We start from the raw sequence: 24,700 nt of genomic DNA, 5'->3' as shown, positions 1-24,700 counted from the left end.
CCAACATAGAGGCATGGCACTCTCAGTTGCTGCTGCTGCTTCTTCTTCTTATTCTCAAGCATCTCTCACTCATCAATACGATGTCTTTATCAGCTTCAGAGGTGAGGACACGCGTAACGGCTTCACCAGCCATCTTCATTCTGCTCTCCGCAGAAATCAGATTGAGACGTTCATAGATTACAGAATCCAGAAAGGAGGAGGCATCTGGAGCGAACTTGTTGAGGCCATCAGAGACTCAAACTTGTTTCTTGTTATCTTCTCTGAGAATTATGCTTCCTCAAAGTGGTGCTTGAGAGAGCTGGTGGAGATCATGGAATGCAAGAAGAAGAATGAAAATGTGATTGTTGTGATTCCAGTGTTCTACAGAATAGAACCCACAAATGTTCGCAAGCAGACCGGAACTTACCACACAGCATTCGCTGAGCATGAGAGATCCACGGACCGTAAAGAAGTGGAGCAATGGAGGACTGCACTCACTGAAGCTGCCAATCTTTCTGGCTTCCAATGCGATCACCACAGGTAAACCACTCCAACATTCTTAAATTTCAAAAACAATATATTAGAGATAAATGCTTGAATCAGATTGTGATAAATGGATACTATCCTTGATCAGATTTTACCAAAATTTAGTTGAAGAATTAAAAACTTCTTTATATTGCTATTACAATTTTTGTTTATGTTAAGTGTATTTTGGCTGAAATTTCAAATGATACCTTTTTTTCTTTTTAGAGTTTAATAAGTATTAGACTGCATTTGAAAAGAAGATTTAGATTGAGAGATTAAAATTAAAAGATAAATACTAAATCTTAAATATAATAAATTGAGATATTAATTTTAAATTTTAAATAAACTATATAACTTAATGTTAAATCTTAAAATTTTGAATTTTAAATTTTAAAATTTAAATTTTGAATTCTAAAAGTAAAAGTAAATATTAAATAAAAAATTATTTATTACTTATTCATTTTTTACTTTTAATGTAGGTTTGATTTTAAACTTTTTATTGAAAGATCCAGAAATGTGTGTTTTTTATTTTGGAATGATTGACTTACATACATAACCATTTTTTTTTTGCAACTTCAGTTTAAATTATAATAATATTTTCATTAAAAAATATATATAAAAATGTAAACAATTTATTGCGCTTCAATGTATATATGTTTAATTGTGGTATTGATAGAAGAGCGCAGCCAATTATATTTGTGGCTTATTATAACCAACAAAATCCGATCCATTATCCATACACTACAAAAAAAAAAGTCCTATGATCATACTTATTTCTTGTCACGCTTTAAAAGCATGGTTAAAAGTGGTCTATGGTCACGCTTTTATGAGGGTGACGATTGATTAGAGATTTGGTCACGTTTTCTCTTGCTACGCTTAAAAAACGTGACAAAAAAGGTCTATGACCACGCTTTTATGAGGGTGACAATTGATTAGAGATTTATGTACGCTTTTTTTTGCTACGCTTAAAAAACGTACCCATAGAGAACAACAGATACGCTTTTAAAGCGTGCCAAGAGAATTACATTACCGTGACATTTTTAAAGCGTGCCAAAAAGGTATGTAAAACTATTGAAAGCAAAAACACTTAACGTTTTTCATCACTCTAACACATACACTACTTCAGCCAGAGCGTCTTCATTGCGTACCTCCAACCCTAACCCCATGGCGCCTCCAAGTCTCCAACCCTAACCCCATCGCGCCTCCAACCCTAACCCCAGAGATTCATTGCGCTTCCGTCGAGCTTGGCTACCGTCGTCTTCATCTTCCTCATCTCCTCCTCGTGACCCAAACCCAGAAAGCCCTAAGTCTCCATCTCTTCTCTATTCTTCAAGCTGTGTCGCCGCTGCCGTTCTAGTGTTGCCATTCCATTGCCGCTTCGAACCCTAAGCACCAGCTCAGGTTCCCTCTTTTACTATCTCACTCTTCCTTCGATTACACAACACACCAACCTAGATCTATTCTTATCTTCTCGAATCTCAGATCCAAGGTTTGCATATAATGTTTTTCATTTTTTCATTTTTCTACCTTTGCTTGCTGCGTTATTTACTGTTGATTATTTAGTAGATTCGATTTGTTGATGCTATTTGCAAAAATCAGTGGATTCAATTTGTCGATATTAAAAAGGATCGGATGCATATTAAAAAGTGGTGCACTTTTGCAAGATATATCTATAAAATTGAAGCAAAGAAGCTTTGTTAACATTTACAGAGTCAGAGAAACAATAAAAAATTATAGCTAAGTTGTGCAGAAGAAATAAAAAGAAAATTCAAGCACGTTGATAATTCATTAACTGTGTATTTTCGTTCACTACAATTATATATATTCCAAGATCAATTTAGAATGATTTAATTTTTGTTGTGGATCTCTACACTAAACAATTGAGAATACAACAATAATGCGTGAAAACTACTTCCATTAGTATTAGAAGCATTACCTCTAGGTCCTCCAAGCCCAAGTCATCAATGGCATCAGGACGAATCTGTCCTTCATGATTGACATGGACATGCATCCAACGGATCCCACACCCCTTTATCACTACTTCCTCATTATCCTTTGTATAGGCATAGAATTTAAATTTAAGGATTGGATTACAACTGGTGTCCTTTTTTCGCTCTTTGATTGCTTCCGTTATCTTGTTGGAACCCTCTCCATCATACCATACTACCTTATGATCTGATACCATTTCAAATGGAATCTCAGTCTCGGGAACAAAGCCGGTCAAGAGTGCTGTATTGGCAGAAGTTGCGATCCATTCCCACTCATTGCAACCCTTTCCCAAGTAGCATTCCCATCCAAATATCACTTTTTTGTCACCAAGGTTGCAAGATTGGTATTGAGAAATCAAGATGCAGCCAACAAGATAAGAAGAAATCTTGTGTTCTGGAGCAACTTCAACAATGATGGAAGCTTTTCTAGAGTAGTAGTCAGGGAACCAGTCATTAATTATGCTCTCTTTACTTGGTAAATAGTAGAAGAATCTATTGTTTGCTTCATTATGCGGATATCCATCATTATTTGCCACCAGTTCTATCCTGAATTTCAAGTCTTTGAAAACTACTTGATATGCATCATCATCCAACTTTGTGCAGTTATAGAATCCAAACCATGCATGGTGTTCTCTGGGTGGTTCACTGGTTAAACTTGAGATTGCCTCCAAAGATTTGCAGTTTACTACTTTAAAGTATATAATAGATGGGGGAAGTGGAGGTACGTATTGAAGTAGTTCACAATCAATAATCACAAGTTCCATGAGCTGTTGAAGATTCTTAATGTTTTTTGGTAAACTTGTAATGACATGACAACTTTGCAGCTGTAATACTTGTAATGATTGTAAGACATGAATGTTGTCTGGGAGTTTAGACAACCTCTTACATCCGTAGAAAGCTAATTCCTTGAGAGACAAGAAGGCAGGGGTGGGAAATATTCTACTTAACATGATGCATGTGTCGTCTTCATGTTTTATTGGATCCATGAGTGCAATATTACTACTTTAACTGATTTCTGCAAATAGCATCAACAAATTGAATCCACTGAATAATCAACAGCAAATAACGTAGCAAGCAAAGCTAGAAAAAATTAAAAATGAAAAGCATTAGATGCAAACCTTGGATATGATATTCGAGAAGATAAGAATAGATCTAGGTTGGTGTGTTGTGTAACCGGAGGAAGAGCAAGACAGTAGAGGAGGGAACCCGAGCTGGTGCTTAGGGTTCGAAGCGGCAATGAAACGGCAGCACTAGGACGGTGGCGGTGACACAGCTTGAAGAAGAGAGAAGAGATGGAAACTTAGGGATTTTTGGGTTTGGGTCACCAGCAGGAGATGAGGAAAACGAAGACGACGGTAGCCATGCTCAACGGAAGCACAATGAATCTCTGGGGTTAGGGTTGGAGGCGCGATGGGGTTACCGTTGGAGACTTGGAGGCGCCATGGGATTAGGGTTGGACGTATGCAATGAAGATGCTTTGGCTGAAGTAGTGTATGTGTTAGAGTGACGAAAAACGTTAAGTGTCCGTGTTTAGTTTTACAAGTGAAGTGTTTTTGCTTTCAATAGTTTTACATACCTTTTTGGCACACTTTAAAAATGTCACGGTAACGTAATTTTCTTAGCACGCTTTAAAAGCGTGCCTGTTATTCTCTATGGCTACGTGTTTTAAGTGTGGCAAAAAAAGCGTACCTAAATCTCTAATCAATTGCCACCCTCATAAAAGCCTGGTCATAGGCCTCTTTTGCACGCTTTTTAAGTGTAGCAAGAAAAAATGTAGCCAAATCTCTAATCAATTGCCACCCTCAAAAAAGCGTGACCATAGATCACTTTTGACCTCGCTTTTAAAGCGTGACAAGAAAAAAGTGTGGCCATAAACCTTTTTTCTTATAGTGGGATCATTGGCAAATTTATATATTTGAACTAATATATAATTTGAATCTTAAAATTGATACATCGTATTATTTAAATTTATATATTTGACTCTTTAGATATATTTTAAAAGTAAGAATTTTACATGTATGAATGTAAGTTTATATATATATATATACTTCGTAAAATATTTGTAAAAAAATATTGATATTTCAAAATAATTGGATTGACTTTTAGAAAAAAGATATTTTTTCATCTATCTTAAACGATTTTTTAATAGAATAAAGTTATTTCATGTTTATTAGATAGATTGTTTAAAGGGTTAAGTACGATTTTGGTCCCTAACGTAGGGATAAAAAATTTATTCCATCCCTTGCCTTTTTTTCGCTATAAAATAGTCCCGAAGGTTTAACTAAGTTTTAAAATCATTATTCGAACGAAAATACCCTTCTCCCTTCTTCCCCAAAATGAACTGAAGCAGAATAGAAGCCCAAACTGAACCAGAACCCACCACCACCACCACCATTATCATTACGGTCATCATCATCATCATCAAAATTTTTCCAAAATCAACCAAAATAGAAGTCCAAGCTGAACCAGAACCCACCACCACTACCACCACCATTATCATCATGGTCATCATCATCAGAACTTCCCCAAAATTAACCAAAATCAACCAAAAGCAGAACAGAAGCCCAAGCTGAACCAGAACCCACCACCACCACCATTATCATCATGGTCATCATCATCATCATCAGAAGAACAACAAAATTCAGAACCCACTACCACCACCCCCACCCAGAACTCAGAAAATTAGAACAATCAAAACTCAAAACTAAAATTCTTCCTCTTTTATTAACAAAACTCAGATGCAATTACAATAATAAAAAATTCCCAAATTCATCTTCAATTACAAGAACAAAAAATCCATAAATATAATTACCAAAACAAACGATGAGATGAGGTGCAACGACGAGGAAGAGGTGCGGCGAGACGAGGTGCGACGGCGAGGAGAAGGTGCGGCAAGACAAGGGCGACGGCGATGACGTCGGCGAGGGCGATGAGGAGGAGCAGACGTCCACCCTCACGGTGAGATCCAGCGGTAAGGAATGAACGACGAAGAGCAGAAACGGCAGTGGCAAAGAGCAGCGGCGGTGGCCCTTCTCCTTCCCTTCCACCTCTTCTCCTTAAACCAAGACCCAACCCCCCTCCAGCTGATACCCTCCCCCATTTCCCTTAACCCGTGTTTTTTTCTTTTTTTTTTTTAATTTTTTTGTTAAGGGTATTTTCGAAATAAAAATTAAAAATTTGGTAAAAAGGACGATTTGAAAATTAATTTATACTTTTGGGACTATTTTGTAGCAGAAAAAATACTAGAGACGAAATAAATTTTCAGTCCCTACCTTAGAGACCAAAATCGTACTTAACCCTTGTTTAAAAAGATTTTTTAGATATTAAAATTTAAAAATGTTTCTCAAAACTCTTTTATTTTCAGCCCCTACCTTAGAGACCAAAATCGTACTTAACTTTTAGAACAAGCAAATAATTTATTTTTAAAAAAGTATCTTTGTTTATTTTTTTAACAATGGTACTTTTCTTAAAATATGTAGTATCTAAATAATTTTAAAATTAAATAAAAAAATTTTATTTTAAAACAATACCTTTTTTTACTTAAAAATCAACCTAAATGAACACTTAATTTGATCAATAACACTCTTAATTTACTTGTGCTAAGAAATTAAATTATGAAAAAAGACACCATACTTGTGACAAAGGTGCTCCATTCATCAGTCATTCACTTTCAACTTCCTAACATTTAATTTCTTGGTTATGTAAAATCCCTACAATACCCTTACTCTCTTTTTCCCAAACCAAACCCTAACCCTAATCTCAAAATAAATCTCACACCCTCCCTCTTACATACATACACACACACAATTCAGAGAAAGAGGGAGAAGTAACGGAAGCAATGAAAAGAGAAAGGGGAGAGTGAGGGAACGGAGAAGAGAAGAGAGGGAGGCTGTCCACCGTCACTGCCGTCGCCTTGGAGCATGCCGGCGTCGCGCCTCACCGCCGTCCCACGTGTCGCCGCCGGCGCTGACGAAGAGGGGAGAGAGTGAGATGTTGAGGCAGAGAGCTGCCGCCGCGGGAAACGCGATGGAGGAGAGGACGCCACCAGCTCTGTCACGCCTGGTTGCTGCCTAGCATGCCGTCGGAGACCGCCGTTCCCTCACCACTGCTGCGTCGCCGTTGATAAAGCTGTTGCCGCCGCCGTGAGCCGCGAACAGAGGAGGGAGAAGGAGGCGAGTTCGTGAGGGAGAAGAAGCAGCGCTGCCACCTTGCCGCCGTACCTCCTTGCTGTTGTCGAACTGTCCGCTACCATTGTTGCCGTTCTGGTTCGCTATTTTCCCTTGAATCTGTTTCACTTTCGTATCCTGCCATTATGATTTTATTGAACCTCTGCTTTACCTTGGATTTTCCAGCACTCTTTCTTGTTGTCTTCCATTCAATTTGAATCCAATAGTTTCTCTGGTTGCTATGATCATTGACGTTGCAATAAGAAATGGATGCTGCTGTTGTTGCAGCCGCAACTTTCCGCTGCCCGGTCCAAATCCTGTGACTACTCATTTCATTCTACATCGATCCTCCTCACCCGTTAATTTTGCACTTCGGTTTTGGTCTCTTCGGTCCCTTAGGACCACGTTGTGAGTAGGCTTTACATTTATAATTATTTGGCTTTACATCTATAATTATTTTGATATGTGATGCTTGAATTTATGACTATACTTACAAATTACCAACAAAGATTTGAATTTGATTTTGATAATGGATTTATTAGAACTAAATATTTATTTTTGTGAAATTCAGATTTTCAATCTGCACATGAGACTGTATACATGTTTGATGAAGTTTTGTATTATTTTATAATATTCGATTTTATTTGAATATGTGTTTCTGGAACATTGAAGTATTTCTTTTACGCACTTATATACTCTGAATTTGTAAAGTATATTGGACAATTCATATGATTAAAAAGGATTTTGATGAGAAAGTATTATTTGCTTTGATTTGATACGGTATATATTTGAAAGATCAAAGATTGGTTGTATTTGAAATTATATGTTTTGAATTAGTTTGGGAGGCTCGTATTAGAAAACCGTAGTTAACGGCGGTTATGACGTTAACCTAGATGCATCTGGCTCAGACCTCAGCTAGCAGGGGCGTTGCTAGCCTAACGTGTAGGCCACACGTTGGATCTGTTATTCCATACGGACACACTAGAGGAAAGGGCTACCCTTAGAGGTGGAGCCGCCCAAGTGTGGACTATTTGATTTGATTTCTGTATGAGAACTCCCTTATTGATTCACTTATTCATATAAATTATTGTTTTCTAACTAAAATTATTTTCATAATAATGTTTAGATGATCTCATGTGAATTATAGATGTACTGTCTAGTCACTGAGTTGCAAAACTCACCCTTTTTTTAAAAAATATTTTTCAGGAATAAGTATTTGATTATGTGAGCTTATTCAAGAGTAATGATCTGCAATGGGTTCTATTCCTTGTTGAGTTCTTAGACGTCATCTGCTCCATATGTCACAGGCAGGATCCATCTATATTTATTTATTTTATTTTTGTTCAATTATGTAATTATTCATTCTAGAAAGTGTAAATTTATCAAAAATTATTTGTAACATTTTTATTTATCTTATATTCGAATCTGTTAGGCTTGCTAGGGAACTCTTTTTCCTGAGCGCCAGTCATGGCTCATTTTGGGCCGTGACAAAGTGGTATCAGAGCTTAGGTTTAATCTGTGTAATATGGAGCAAGTGTCCTATGGTAGGATCACAATTGTATAAATAGAAGCGCGCCTATTTGTACAAATTGTGGCACTATCAAAGGCTTATAGGAATGTCCTCTTTATCTTCTATGTCATTGTTGTCTTCTGATTACTGTGATCATCTGTCCTCTGCCACTTCTTACTACTCTTGTCCTTTTGTACCCAATCTTGCCCTATCCTTTGCTAGATTTTCTCGAACGTGCTTTTGCAATAGTTTCAGTTTCGGTTCCGGTTCGCGATTCCTGCCTTGTAGCTAGTTCTAACATTTCCCGATTTTGTGAATGCATGCTTTAATCTTTTTCGTCTTTGTGTTGTTCTCTATGATTCCTGATGTCAATATTTCATGAATTACTTAGAAGATCCGATCGGTGTTTGCTGTGAATTACTATCTAATTCCTTTATAGAGCTGTATTTGAAATTTTGGATTGCATGAATTCATTGAGTTACTAAACGAGATGCTTTGTTTTGGACTTGATAAGCGATATTTGAATTTTTCTTTTATGTTGATAATCTTTGAAGTTATGACTAAATTTTGAGTTGCTTGTGATCCTTTTGTTTCAAATTAAGAATTTTAAAAAATTGTTATTCAATTTTTCAAGGAGAAGAACTCTGTGATGAACATATAATGGAGTGTTATTGTTGTTTGGCGAACTGGTGATTTTATCTGTTTAGGGATAGAGAATTATTTGGGTGACTAGTTAGATGGATCGAAGATCTTTACGATTTAGAAGTTTGTTTGAACTTTTCTAATTTGATGATCTAGTTTTATTATAGTATTGTGTTGTTGGACATGATTTTTCTGTCACGGAATTATTGTGATTATGTTCTATGATTTTTCTATTGTTGCTGAATTCTGATGATTTTTGCAAAATGTGATGTTTGTGAAAGAAGATAGTTATTTCAAGAGATTTTTATGAAATATATGATACTTGAATGGAGAGGTTAAGGCTTTTGAAATGATGACAACAAATTAAGGAGTATATTCAGCAGCTACTGGTTTTCAGGAACAATTTGTGTGGCTAGATTGAATAAGGGGATATTTGGATTTTAGATGATTGCTTCTAATTGTATGCTTCTACTATGTATGGTCCTGATTGAACATTGTTTTGTTTTCTCCTTGCTAGTTTGATGTTTATGGAGTTATATATCTGAAATGTGTTCAAGAAAAATGGTTTCGTACACAAACAAGAAAAAATAGATTGATAGAAATATGGTCAGTTCCAAAATAGCATGTTTTAAGTTCTCTTTGGGTGTAGGTGCAAAAAAAAAAGACATTGTTCCTAAATTCATACACATTCCTACCTTTGAATTATATATAAGTATGAACTGTTATTTGTTAATGTGCATGAAAAAAAAAAAAAGAGGTGAGAGCTAACTTGGCAGAGACTTAAATTGAGGAACAAGGAGAGAAATTATTTAATTTTTGGATGCTTATATATATTGTTTTATTGGTTCACACAATTTTCCATCTATTTAATGGGATCCTTTCCATATTATTTAGATGGAAGTAAATATCAAAAGGCTTTCTATTATACTACCTTTATACTTTTCAAGTTTATCATTAGTTAGATTAAGAAATATTTTTTCGTGATCATGTCAAAATAACTTCGTACTTTCAAGTGAATTTTTATGATCATGTTCATGATTTTGAAATTGAAAGTCGAAATAATTTTATTGGTCTGATTTTAGAAGTGCACACCATATCTGATGTGTTTGTGTCTGTGTCTTTTAATAATTATGTGCTATGTTTTGATTTCATGGTTGCAACAGTGGATTACATTTAGACGTGAATGCCTTACTAAAGGGTAGCTCAAACAACATATTTTATGCGTATTATCATGACAAAAAAATTTGTTTATGTATGGATAAGGGTGTGTTAGAATCAGCTCTTCTAATTTTATTTGTTTTGGTGATATTTGTCTTTTATTCTTTTGGTGATATTTGTCTTTTATTCTTTTGGTGATGAACTTTGTTTTTTGGCTAAGATTTGAAACTCGAAAATTTTCTTAACCCTTGCTTTTTTTTTTTTGAAAATTCCTCTGTTCTCAACTATTGTCATTATTCTCAGAGATTTGGAGAGATTGGTTTTCTGGGTTTTGTGAGATTGAGATTGTAGGTCTTATAGATATTGGAAAGAATTTCTGGCGATTTCGGATGGAAAAGATTGGATATCTAATTCCTTAAAGTTGAACAAATTCTTTCTATGAGTTTTTCTCCTTATTATATTCATGGAGTATTATAAAGTAGGCATTGTAAAAAAAAATTGATTTTTTAATTTTAGGACAACTTTGGTGCTTATTTGCAATGTATGAAGATTGTGGATGTCTAAGCTCTAAAGAAACCGATGGGTTCATTTTGAGTCAATGGGTTTAATCTTGAGTTATTTCATTATAACTTGTTGACCTGAAAATTTATGAGTATGGATTGATCATAACTTGAGTGTGGAGGCATAAAATTGTCAATATTTTCTTTTCTTTTCATGTGTTTTCTATTTTTAGTTGGTTCATTTATTTTAGATTTTTTTTATGTTACCTTTGCTCGTTCTAAATATTTTCTTTATTACTATATTTTGATTGATTGTGTTTGAATATTTTGTTTAGTCATTGTTGTTGATGTTTAAAAGTAGAAATTTTTAGGTGATACCATTTTTTATATACTAGTTTCTAATTTTTGGTGTAACATATATGTCCTTTTTTCTAATCTGCTCTTTCAATTATTTGCAATACTCATCATTTTGGCATTTTTAGAGTCTTGATGATGTTAATGAAGAATATTATGAAGCTTTTTCGATGATTTCAACATTTACTTATGCCCTAAAATCTTTTATGCTATGATGATATTGTTATGCTGAACTTTATTTTGTTTTGCTTGTTTTCTAGTTTTGTTGGGAAAAAAAATCTATATTCTATTTAGCGTTGTCACATATTGTGGTCTGATTATTGGTATGGTGCATACAAATGGGTAGAATTTATAACCTGCAAGGAATAGTTCTTCTAAACTCCTTCATTTCTTTATCCAAGTAATGGTAATTGTTATGTTTGGGAACATTAGGTGTTCTTCTTGGGATAGTTTGTGTTGAAGTATGCGCTATAATCGTGCCACGTGATTTGACGTATCGTTCCTTCTCCTATATTTCGTATCGGGAGTTCCTTGTTTCAATTCTTGTTGAAATGAAATTTGATTATTTTATTTCATGTCCTACATCTTATGCATATCTCAATCTGATCGTGCTTTTGGCTATACCATATATTCTCGACAACACAGGTGCTGACATTGCATTCCTTTACGTGAACTATATAACTCCTTGATGTAATTTGAAATTGCTTTACTATGTTACATCATATCTTCTAATATTCTCTTAGAATTCTTGTTCCAGATCTTCTTTGGAAAAACTTTTTTTTGATTTGATTCTTGTCTTGCCTGATTGTATCCTTAATCATCCATTTAAATCTTTGTAAAAATAGCCATTGATTTTGGTTAACCTCTTTTTGTGAACTTTGTACTTCTTTGATTCAACCTGAACTTGTTTTGACCTAATATACCCTATTTTCTTTAATTGTTACTATTAAAGTTTTTTGATTCAGATTTCCTTGTTAAGATGCGATTGACTCTTTCTGGCACACTTAATTATTTCTATACAGCATTGCTTAATTACAATCTTAAGCATCTTTTTACATTCGTGCAAACACCATATGTGATGTTTGCTCTTCTCTTCCCAGGTTTTGTGTCCTTTTGAGTAAACCTGAGCTTGTTTCGGTCTCGTGTGATTCCTAGATATAGTAAGCGATACGTTAGTTTGTTAGGACATAACTTATCGATGTTGAAGTTCAGAAAGTCGTAATTCTAAGGCTTGACGTAAGACCGGCTACTACCAAGCAGATGTACACCAGAACCAAGAGATTATAAAGTAAAAGTGTATTTTGAGGAGATTGACAAACTAAGTGAAAAGTATTATGTATATCTAAGTTGTCAAGGGAACAAGAGTAGGTGAATGCTAATCACATCGTTTTAACAAAAACCTATCTTGTAACTTCTGCACCTCGTTATACTTCTTTCTCATGTTTGGCAAAGTGCTAAAACCATGTAAAGTTTTGCAGATTATACCAATTTTTGAATTTTCGAGGGCGAAAATTTTTGTAAGGAGGGTAGAATGTAAAATCCCTACAATACCCTTACTCTCTTTTTCCCAAACCAAACCCTAACCCTAATCTCAAAATAAATCTCACACCCTCCCTCTTACATACATACACACACACAATTCAGAGAAAGAGGGAGAAGTAACGGAAGCAATGAAAAGAGAAAGGGGAGAGTGAGGGAACGGAGAAGAGAAGAGAGGGAGGCTGTCCACCGTCACTGCCGTCGCCTTGGAGCATGCCGGCGTCGCGCCTCACCGCCGTCCCACGTGTCGCCGCCGGCGCTGACGAAGAGGGGAGAGAGTGAGATGTTGAGGCAGAGAGCTGCCGCCGCGGGAAACGCGATGGAGGAGAGGACGCCACCAGCTCTGTCACGCCTGGTTGCTGCCTAGCATGCCGTCGGAGACCGCCGTTCCCTCACCACTGCTGCGTCGCCGTTGATAAAGCTGTTGCCGCCGCCGTGAGCCGCGAACAGAGGAGGGAGAAGGAGGCGAGTTCGTGAGGGAGAAGAAGCAGCGCTGCCACCTTGCCGCCGTACCTCCTTGCTGTTGTCGAACTGTCCGCTACCATTGTTGCCGTTCTGGTTCGCTATTTTCCCTTGAATCTGTTTCACTTTCGTATCCTGCCATTATGATTTTATTGAACCTCTGCTTTACCTTGGATTTTCCAGCACTCTTTCTTGTTGTCTTCCATTCAATTTGAATCCAATAGTTTCTCTGGTTGCTATGATCATTGACGTTGCAATAAGAAATGGATGCTGCTGTTGTTGCAGCCGCAACTTTCCGCTGCCCGGTCCAAATCCTGTGACTACTCATTTCATTCTACATCGATCCTCCTCACCCGTTAATTTTGCACTTCGGTTTTGGTCTCTTCGGTCCCTTAGGACCACGTTGTGAGTAGGCTTTACATTTATAATTATTTGGCTTTACATCTATAATTATTTTGATATGTGATGCTTGAATTTATGACTATACTTACAAATTACCAACAAAGATTTGAATTTGATTTTGATAATGGATTTATTAGAACTAAATATTTATTTTTGTGAAATTCAGATTTTCAATCTGCACATGAGACTGTATACATGTTTGATGAAGTTTTGTATTATTTTAGAATATTCGATTTTATTTGAATATGTGTTTCTGGAACATTGAAGTATTTCTTTTACGCACTTATATACTCTGAATTTGTAAAGTATATTGGACAATTCATATGATTAAAAAGGATTTTGATGAGAAAGTATTATTTGCTTTGATTTGATACGGTATATATTTGAAAGATCAAAGATTGGTTGTATTTGAAATTATATGTTTTGAATTAGTTTGGGAGGCTCGTATTAGAAAACCGTAGTTAACGGCGGTTATGATGTTAACCTAGATGCATCTGGCTCAGACCTCAGCTAGCAGGGGCGTTGCTAGCCTAACGTGTAGGCCACACGTTGGATCTGTTATTCCGTACGGACACACTAGAGGAAAGGGCTACCCTTAGAGGTGGAGCCGCCCAAGTGTGGACTATTTGATTTGATTTCTGTATGAGAACTCCCTTATTGATTCACTTATTCATATAAATTATTGTTTTCTAACTAAAATTATTTTCATAATAATGTTTAGATGATCTCATGTGAATTATAGATGTACTGTCTAGTCACTGAGTTGCAAAACTCACCCTTTTTTTAAAAAATATTTTTCAGGAATAAGTATTTGATTATGTGAGCTTATTCAAGAGTAATGATCTGCAATGGGTTCTATTCCTTGTTGAGTTCTTAGACGTCATCTGCTCCATATGTCACAGGCAGGATCCATCTATATTTATTTATTTTATTTTTGTTCAATTATGTAATTATTCATTCTAGAAAGTGTAAATTTATCAAAAATTATTTGTAACATTTTTATTTATCTTATATTCGAATCTGTTAGGCTTGCTAGGGAACTCTTTTTCCTGAGCGCCAGTCATGGCTCATTTTGGGCCGTGACAGGTTTCATATCTTTTCTGCCTAGCACCTTCTTTATTCCTCTATTCTTGTTCTTGTTCTTAACATTGGCAGTGGCACTTACGAGAGGAATGGGGCAAAATCAGCAGGAATAATTTAGTTTTAATTGCAATCACAGAATATTACGTGATACATTTTGGTGGTGGTTCAATTGGTTAAATATATGTCACCAAAAAAATTGGTTAAATATATAAATATATAACAAATATTATTTTTAAACTGAAAAAGTTAGTATCCTTTTAAACAATTTTTTGTGTTACCAAAGTCCTTTGGGTAATATAATATATGTAATTTACTTATTTACTTCTTTTTTTAAAAAATAATTAAATGATAATAAACTCTAATTTTTTAAACAAAAATATCATTCGTCACCACATGAATATATATATAGTTTCAATGTCATACACTTATATTATACCCCATCAAAAGAAAAATCTAATAAGATCTTTGGTTATCTAGAATTTGGTTTAACCATAACAATCTCAACAAATAAAGGCTTGATCCTGCCTTGTAATAAATAACATATAATGGATTTTCATTGAAATCAGTTATCATTCAAGTCCATATACTAATTAGGAATTATATGTATCCATATAATAAATAACATATATATAATCTGGTTAGGCATCTATTGTTTATTTCTAATGTAATATTTATTTGCTGCTAGGCAAGAAGCAGAGTTGATCGATGAAATTGTGGAAGCAATCTTTTCAAATTTGAATAACAATTGCTATAGAGATGAACTCAAAAGTCCCTTTATTTGTAACAGAAACTATACTTCTGTTAAATCCTTATTGAGATTCAAGTCGGAGAAAGTTTTTGTGATTGGAATTTGGGGTATGCCTGGAATTGGCAAGACAACAATTGCTACTACTCTTTTTCACGAGTGCTCCTCAGAATACGAAGGTCATTGCTTCTTAGCTTTTTCAAAAAATTTAGAAGAAAAAGGTATTAATCACATATGTGCTAAACTTCTTTCTCAATTGTTAAATCAAGATCTTCGTATCGATAATATTCGAGTAATACACTCTAGTATTATCCGTAAAATCAAGCATAGGAAGGTTTTTGTTGTGCTAGATGATGTGACTAATTCACAAATTGCAGCTGATTTAATTCAATTCTTTCGTAGTTGTCTGAGTTCTGGTAGTAAAATTATTTTGACAACAAGGGATAGAAATGTGCTTACAAGTGGAGGAGTCGAAGAAATCCATGAAGTGAAGGAAATGAATTTTGAGGACTCTCTTAAACTTTTTAGCCATAATGCCTTTCGTGATTCTCATCCTAAAGAGGATTATTATGAGCTATCAACAAGAGTCGTAGCAGATTATGCCAAAGGAATACCATTAGCATTAAAAATTTTGAGATCATTTCTTCGAACCAAAGAAGAAAGTGAATGGGATAGTGCATTGAGTAAACTAAGAAAGTATCCTAATGCTGATATTCAGCAAGTGTTGAGGTTGAGTTACAATGTATTAGATGGTGATAAAAAAACATCCTTTTAGATGTTGCATGCTTTTTGCACGGGCATGAAATGGAGTTGGTAACAAGAATATTAAATTCTTGTGGTTTTTTTGCAAACATAGGGATAAAAAGTTTATTGGACAAGTCTCTTATAAGTATTTATTCGTATAATAATAAAAAATACATAAAAATGCATAGCTTGATACAGAAAATGTGTTGGATAATTATTCATGAAGAATCTAGCAAAAGTTGCGGTCAACAAACTAGACTGTGGAACGCCGAAGAGGTCTGCAATATATTCCAACATGAAAGAGTAAGAAAATCATGCTTTAATGGTTTAGTTCTTGACTTGTCCAGACGAGGAATGTCGTGGAAAATAAAAAAAATATTGCTTACAGCAACATAGCACTAACATTGTATTGCAATGCTTATCAATTTTGCAGGATATTCATGGAGTTGAAAGCATGATTGTGGATATGAATGAAATTACAATAGATCCACGTATAATCATCATTGCATTAAGGAAGATGCCAAAGTTAAGGTTACTTGCTTTAAGAGGAAATATCAACATAGATTTTGAACGGCACAGAGTGCTTCTAGAAGATTTTCAACTTCCTAATGACTTAAGGTATATTGAGTGGAATAAATGTCCACTTAAGTTTGTGCCGTCTATTTGTTGGCCTCAAAAACTTGTTCAGCTTTCCATGCGAGATAGCAATGTTCAAAAACTTTGGGATACAGTTCAGGTAGGATCATGTTTCATTGCTCTTTATGTTTTTTCACTTTGGTTGAATACTAAAATAAAGATTGATATTATAAACAATAGTTAGATAATAGGCAAAATTTTGAAAGAATAAAAAATAGAGTAGTTTTGATCTAATAATAATAATAATAATAATAATAATAATAATAATAATAATAATAATAATGAGGTGTTTATTTCAAGATTTACAATTTATAAACTTACTCTATTATGTAAGATTAATTTAATTTTATATATTGTGAAATATTCTCGTGTGCTAAATTGCTAATCATTTCTTGAAAAGCCATATTTTCATTATTTAATATATAAATTTTTGTGAAAATAAAATATCACACTAAAATATTTTAGAACATTGAGAATAAACTTTTATTAAAAAAAGTAACTATAATATCAAAGAATAATTAAATAAGTTTTGATGAGAAAACAAAGAGTATTTTATGAAAAAAAATATAATAAAATACATGACTTAAATTCAAATGACATATATATAAAAAAAATAAATATTAGACTACACCCAATAATTATTTATATATATCCATCATGTTAACATGTTTAATTTGTTGGGGTTGACAGAATCTACCAAGTTTGGAGTTTATTGACCTCGAGGGATGCAAACGCTTGATGGAGTGCCCAAATTTAGCAGGTGCCATGAATCTCAAATCCATAACTCTCAGTGGCTGTGAAAGGTTACAAGATGTTCATCCATCAATTTTCTCTCTCCCCAAGATTGAAGAACTATATGTGAGCTATTGCACATCGCTAAAAAGGCTTTGCAGTGACTATTGTTCTCCCTCTCTCCGTGACTTGTATGCCACTCATTGCTGCAATTTGGAAGAGTTCTCAATTCCCATTATGAGTGATCATTCCAAATTCAGGTTATTTTTACCATCAACGACTTTGAGTGAAGTGCCATCCACTATTATGCATCTCAAAAATCTTGAGTGGTTCGGTTTTAACATCAGTTACTCTCTTCAGAAACTTCCTCAAAACTTTGCCTCCAATATTGCACTCATGGATCCAATAAAACATGAAGACGACACATGCATCATGTTAAGTAGAATATTTCCCACCCCTGCCTTCTTGTCTCTCAAGGAATTAGCTTTCTACGGATGTAAGAGGTTGTCTAAACTCCCAGACAACATTCATGTCTTACAATCATTACAACTATTACACGTGGAAAGTTGTCATGTCATTACAAGTTTGCCAAAAAGCATTAAGAATCTTCAACAGCTCATAGAAATTTTCATCTTTGATTGTAAAATGCTTCAATACGTACCTCCACTTCCCCCATCTATTATATACTTTGATGCAGTAAACTGCAAATCCTTGAAGGAAGTCTCAAGTTTAACCAGTGAACCACCCAGAAAACACAATGCGTGGTTTGTATTCCATAATTGCACAAAGTTGGATGATGATGCATATGAAGCAGTTTTGAAAGACTTGAAATTCAGGATAGAACTTGTGGCAAATAATGATGGATATCCGCATAATGAAGCAAAGAATGATAATAGATTCTTCTACTATTTACCAAGTAAAGAGAGCATAATTAATGAGTGGTTCCCTGACTACTACTCTACAGAAGCTTCAATCATTGTTGAAGTTGCTCCAGAACACAAGATTTCTTCTTGTTTTGTTGGCTGCATCTTGATTTCTCAATACCAATCTTGCAACCTTGGTGACAAAAAAGTGATATTTGGATGGGAATGCTACTTGGGAAAGGGTTGCAATGAATGGGAATGGATAGCAACTTCTGCCAATACAGCACTCTTGACCGGCAATGTTCCCTATGAGATTGCAATTGAAATGGTATCAGATCATAAGGTAGCATGGTATGATGGAGAGGGTTCCAACAAGATAACGGAAGCAATCAAAGAGCGAAAGAGGGACACCAGTTGTAATCCAATCCTTAAATTTAAATTCTATGCCCATACAAAGGATAATGAGGAAGTAGTGATAAAGGGATGTGGGATCCGTTGGATGCATATCCCTGTCAATCATGAAGGAGAGATTCGTCCCGATGCCATTGATGACTTGGGCTTGGAGGACCTAGAGGTAATGCTTCTAATACTAATGGAAGTAGTTTTCACGCATTATTGTTGTATTCTCAATTGTTTAGTCTAGAGATCCACAACAAAAATTAAATCATTCAAAATTGATTTTGGAATATATATAATTGTAGTGATTAGTGAACGAAAATACACAGTTAATGAATTATCAACGTGCTTGAATTTTCTTTTTATTTCTTCTGCACAACTTAGCTATAATTTTTTATTGTTTCTCTGACTCTGTAAATGTTAACAAAGCTTCTTTCCTTCAATTTTATAGATATATCTTGCAAAAGTGCACCACTTTTTAATATACATCCGATCCTTTTTAATATCGAAGTAAGGTAAAGGATTTGATTTTGATCTTTAATCATATAAAGTTTTACTATGCTCTTTATTAATTATAAATGGACGTGTTAACATTTGTTGTTGCATCACAAGTGTTTCACTTTCTCAATAAATTTAAATCACAAAAATGATAATAATGATTTATTAATAATATAAAAAAATTTTAGACCTCGAAAACGTCAAAGTTACCAAACTAATACATCACTTTACAAAAGTTATACTATTAGACAAAAATTTGAAATAAAATATTTTCGCATATTAATGTTTATGTTCGTGATGTGTTGTTGATTTTATATTATAGTATGTTGTTTGATATCGTCCTTGTTTGTGTGGTTAATCAGCCTATCATAGTAATAACGTATCGAATATGGGGGATCATGATGAATTATATTTTTGTCACAGAGTGAGAGAACAGAGAAATGGAAAAAGAGTGGATTTACGGCATGGTTCCAAAGAATACTGGTAAGTTGTCCAATTATATTAGCTAAGTTTTTGATTATATTTGATGAAATTACTATTTCTTGAGCAGCTTAGTTTTCATATTATAATTGAGTTTGTTTTGATATATGGTCTGTTTGGAGTATTCGTAGTGCCGTTTAGTTCAATTTAAAAAAAAAAAAAACAATTTAATCTATTTCTACATTAATAGTGGGATTTGATTTGATTCGGTTTCTTTATTAGGACGATACAAACCAAACCAAATTAATTAAATTTGGTTTGATTTGGTTCAATTTATTCGATTTAAAAATTTGAGGGAATTTTTTGCAACAAATACAGTCGGTTGCAACATTTATGATTATCTGAGATACCACGAGAGTTAGAGCTGCAGTTAACCAAGAGATAGATCTGGAATTCGAGTATATATGCATTAAAAATCAAAATTGTAAACACAGAATCATATAAAAAGTTTAATAGAAGCAGCAGCCCAACAAAATAAAATAGGTTAAATAAATAATCAATAACAATTTCAAAAAATCAAAAACAGATACTCAATAGGGAGAATAATAGTCAATAACAACAAATCAACAATAAAATAGGTTTAATATCAGGTCCTATAACTGCATAATTGTAACAGATTTTGAAAACATGATAAAAAAAAATCAGAATCTTAAGCACAAAATTTGAATGACAGAATTGTTGAGTTTTTTCTCTTCTTTGTAAGGCACAAGCCTAACTTTTGGGGGTGTATTCTTACACCCTAATGTCTCAACGCTAATCAGATTTTTTAGGTGAATTTGAGAGTGAGAGTGTAGCTACCAAAGAGAGAAAGAAGAGGAAAAAACAGAATTTTCGTTTTTATCCAAAGTAGTAAATTTCAAATGACAGTTTCTAATTCGTTCACCATTGGATCTGCTTGAAATTTGAACTGCATTTTTCTTTCATCTTGTTCTTCATTCTGGTCGGTGGAGATGTTGATTGAAAGTTTGCAGTAAGAGAAATTGACTTCGCAAGAGAGAAAATAGGTTTTTCGATTTTATACAAAGCAGCAATCTTTGAACAGCAGTTTTTCATTTTGTTCATCGTTGGATCGACGTGAAATTTAGACTGCAGATTTTTCTCTTGTTCTTCATTCTGAACGGTGAAGATTTTAATTGAATGTTTGCAGAGAGAGAAATAGGCTTCGAACAACAGCTCTATTTTTTAGGTATATTTCATCTTCTTGCTTCTCATTTATAAGCTTTGGTGCTTTGATATTTTGGCTGATTATATGCACGTTTTTGTGCTTTGTTTGAGACTCTCTTGACCTCATTTGATTATAGTGGGGCTATTTTATTGGTCTGGATAACGCGTGGTTTTTACCTCTTACATTGAGGGAGTTTTCTATGTTAAAATCTCGGTGTGTTATTGTTATTGCCTTACTTGCTATATTTGGTTGTTCATAGTTGCTGCCATATTGTTTTTGTGTTGGATATTTGTGTTGTTTCCGCTGCTAGGCTCTTTCAAGAATCATCAAAATAGAAATAAAAATTCAGAATCATAACACACAAGTTGAAACTCAAAATATATTCAAATTCAAATTACAAGAAAAAGAAAATTATACTACAAAAATCACAATGCATATTATTGTAAAAGCTACAATATCTGGAATCATCACAATTGATTTTATGTTATCAATTTTATAACAGTGCTGTAGAGCAAATGCTGAAGAAGAGATACAAAGAAATATCACTCCAAAAACAGAATAATATCTTTCTGTTAAATTAAGGTACAATAACTCTCGTTTCTTTTGCAGACTTATGCAATATGTTTTCCTTTTTTTATTAAAAAAAGTATAGCAGTGGATGCAAGGTCACATGGCTCAACTCATATGTGTTTCTTTTTTTTAAACATCTTTTCCCTTCTACAGAGAAGAATATCATATGAGAACTCAAAGAGGAAAGCTTCTGTGGGGAACACCTAAACTTCTTTTAGTTCATTATTGTTGTAATAGTTATCTATTTGCTCACTTTATAGCACACTCCTTGAGAACACACCATTACTTATTTTTCCTCATTTGATTGTTGTTCAATTTCCCTGTCAACTCGGCAGTGCAGTTTAATTTGCATATTGTTTTTGCCACTTTCACGCTCTGTTTTATATTCTACAAGACGGGGTTTGATGGTAATTGAGTCATGAAGGGAGACCATATAAATATATATTATATCATACAGGATGTCATTATTTCAATACAATACTAAGCTTGTTTGCCACGTAGGTGTGATCACCATTATGCATCTCAAAAGTCTTGAATAGTTGGGTTTTAACATCAGTTACTCTCTTGAGAAGCTTCCTCAAAACTTTGCCAACACAATTCTACTCATGGAGCCAATAAAACATGAACACGACATTTGCATCATCTTAAGTAGAATATTGTATACCTCTGCCTTCTTGTCTGCCAAGTATTAACTTTATTGTAATGTAAAGTTGTCTAAACTTTCAGACAACATTCATGTCTTATAGTCATTACAAATATTATCAATACAGAATTGTGATGTCATTACAAGTTTGCCAAAAAGCATTAGGAATCTTCCGAAGCTCATAACTTTTTTAATCAGTAATTATAAAATGATTCAATACATACGTCCACTTCCCCCAGCTATCATGTTCTTTTGTGTAAATAACTGCAAATCTTTGAGAGACAGTCTCAAGTTTAACCAGTAAACCACCCAGAAAATACAAGACATTCATTAGTTTCCATAACTGCCCAAAGTTGGATGATCATGCATATGAAATCATTTTGAGAGACTTGAAATCCAGGATAGAAACTGTTGCAAATAATGATGGATATCTGATGGTTTCAGTGGCTAAGAGAAGGGGGGTTGAATCTTAGCCCCCTTTTTTTGTTGCTAACACTTGCTGAACTCAGAGGAGGCTTTTTTGTTTTAGCTCGTCTCTGGACACGAGACTTTTTGTTTTTGCTCGTCACTTACCACGAGACTTTTTGTTTTGTCTCGTCACTTGGCACGAGACATTTTAGTTTTTGCTCCTGTGCAATAGAAAACAGAAATGAAGTAGGAGAGAAGAAATATTACACCCAGATATATCCTGGTTCAGCTGCTAAGTGCAGTGCAGCCTACATCCAGTCTCCATCACAACCATGATGGAATTTCACTATAATCAATCTGATTACAACTTGTAAAGTGCTAACCCAACTTACAAGGGGATTCCCACAGAATCATGAAACACAACATAGATGAACAAAGGAACTCTAAGACATCTATGGCTTTTTCTTTTAATTTTGCACTCTCTGCCTTTTTCCGCTCTATGGCTTTTTCATTACAAACCTCACTGTTTGCCTTTTTCCATGAGACTCAAGACATGACAAAATTAAACAGAAAAATACTAAACAGAATACATTGAAGGAGAAGAGAAAACTGTTAGCTCAGGTAGCTCTGAGAACTCTGTGCCTTGCACTCTCAATTTTTCTCCTTGCTTCAAACAGTGGCTGTCCACCCTTATTATAGAAGAGGGGAGCCTCCACTTATTGAAGCCAAAACCGAACCAACTTCTTCCTCCTTCAACAAAATCGGTTCGGCCACATAGAGAGAGAAGAGATAACCATGCAAAACCCAACATGCAATTACCTCTAGTCCTTTCTTGATCATCACCCTTCATCAATCTGAGCTCTCCATCCTTGGCTTGCTCTCCAAGATGGATTTCTGGCCCTTGATGATTCATGATGATAATGACTTCATCTGCTCAATCTCTGCCTTCAACCATCACTTCGCCACTCTAGCTACTCCCTGTGGTGGTTGAGCAGAATCGAAAACAAGCCATGCTTCAAGAATCTCCCTTGCTGGCCGAGATCTTCTTCTTCCTTTTTGAGCATGCAAGGCTCAAGATAACCTCACCAAATCTGACCACATTTGGTAAGTATCTTAGCCACAGCTCATTTTTATTTTAGTATGTTTTCTAGCCATCATTAGCTTGATGGTCTTGATGCATGCAGCTTCTTCCTTCTGTTGGTTGAAGAACATTTCTTCCATTATTTCCTGGACAAGGACCGAAGAAAGAAGAAGAAAGAGATGAGAGAGAATGTGAAGTTAAAGTAAAAGCAATTAAATGAGAATGAAACAAGTTGATAGATTGCTTTTTACTTCCCTTGCTTTGAGTAGCGTATAGCATTAATCATAATGATTCCCATCAAATCAAAGTCAAGTTCTCTCTCATGTTTCCAATGCTAACATATTAAAATTTGAAATCCATTCTTAACAAAGAGATGGAATCCGTTGGAAAGCATGAAGCCATTTAGCTTTCATTTAACCTTGGTTTCGGACCAGGCTTGGAAACTTTCATCAAAAATAATGTTGGGCTTGGTAGCATTAGAATTTAATCTGGCCCAAATGATAACATTTGCTTTCTTGATGAATATTTGATTCGGATCAGCATGGAAACATTCATCAAAATTCAAATTGGGCTTGGTAGCAATAAAGCTTAATCTGACCCAATGAAATTTTGATTTCTTCAAACCAATTGGGCTTAGTGATACTATTTAAATTCTGGCCCAATAGTAACATTTGCTTTCCTGATGAATTTTTGGATCAAGCATTGTACACAAAGGAAAGCTTTCTTTGGGCTTGCTGTATTTCATTTATTTTCGGCCCAATATTAAAACCTGCAACAAAAATTATTTAATCAAATCAGATTATTAATATTTGCAGTTAATTATTTTTAATAATGTTTAGTCATCATAAATATTAATTAAGAGTTTTCCAAACTGATGAGTTTGGAAAACTCTAAACTAATTTGATGATGATCAAACATTATTAACAGCAAAATTATTAATCTAATCATGTGTTAATTAAGTTTATTTTGCTGTGCAGGATTTTTCTATTGGGCCGGAAAATAAAATGTTGCAAGCCCAAATTAAAAATCAGCCGAGCTATATGTTTCCTATCAAATGGCTGAATTAATTATTGGGCCAAATTCAATGTTATTATAAGCCCATATCTAGTTTTGATAAATGCTTCCTATGCTTGATCCGCTACACAACTCATCAGGAAAGTAAATGTTAACCAAATGGGCCAGTTTTAATTTCAATGTTACAAGCCCAAATTCTATTAAGTGATGAATGGTTCCTACCTTGGTCCGAAACCAAAGAAAAGTGAAAGCAAAGTGCTTCCAACGGAACCAAGCCTTAACCATGTGATGGATTTCAAAATCTATTACATTGTTAATTAATGCATGGGGAACATGAGAGAGAAAAGTTCATCTGAATTGATTGATGGGTGTAATGACTACACGCCACTCTAAGCTAGGGAAGTAAAAGCAACTTTC

General features: G+C 34.5%; 1 protein-coding gene across 1 annotated transcript; it reads left to right on the top strand.

Annotated features, from left to right (window-relative positions):
* The first annotated feature begins 13 nt into the window (after positions 1 to 13).
* Positions 14 to 21,344, top strand: LOC107624696 (disease resistance-like protein DSC1). Its single transcript, XM_088498621.1, has 6 exons — positions 14 to 519; positions 14,994 to 15,795; positions 16,231 to 16,533; positions 17,124 to 18,602; positions 19,346 to 19,405; positions 21,291 to 21,344. The coding sequence occupies exons 1-6, from the start codon at positions 14 to 16 to the stop codon at positions 21,342 to 21,344; spliced, it is 3,204 nt and encodes a 1,067-aa protein (XP_088354747.1).
* The last annotated feature ends 3,356 nt before the right edge of the window (positions 21,345 to 24,700 follow it).

This window comes from Arachis ipaensis, chromosome B9 (assembly GCF_059453495.1).
Source record: "Arachis ipaensis isolate K30076 ecotype BB chromosome B9, ASM5945349v1, whole genome shotgun sequence".
NCBI classification, from domain to species: domain Eukaryota; kingdom Viridiplantae; phylum Streptophyta; class Magnoliopsida; order Fabales; family Fabaceae; genus Arachis; species Arachis ipaensis.
The sequence above is the reverse complement of the archived record's forward strand: the minus strand, read 5'-3'. Positions and strand labels throughout refer to the sequence as shown.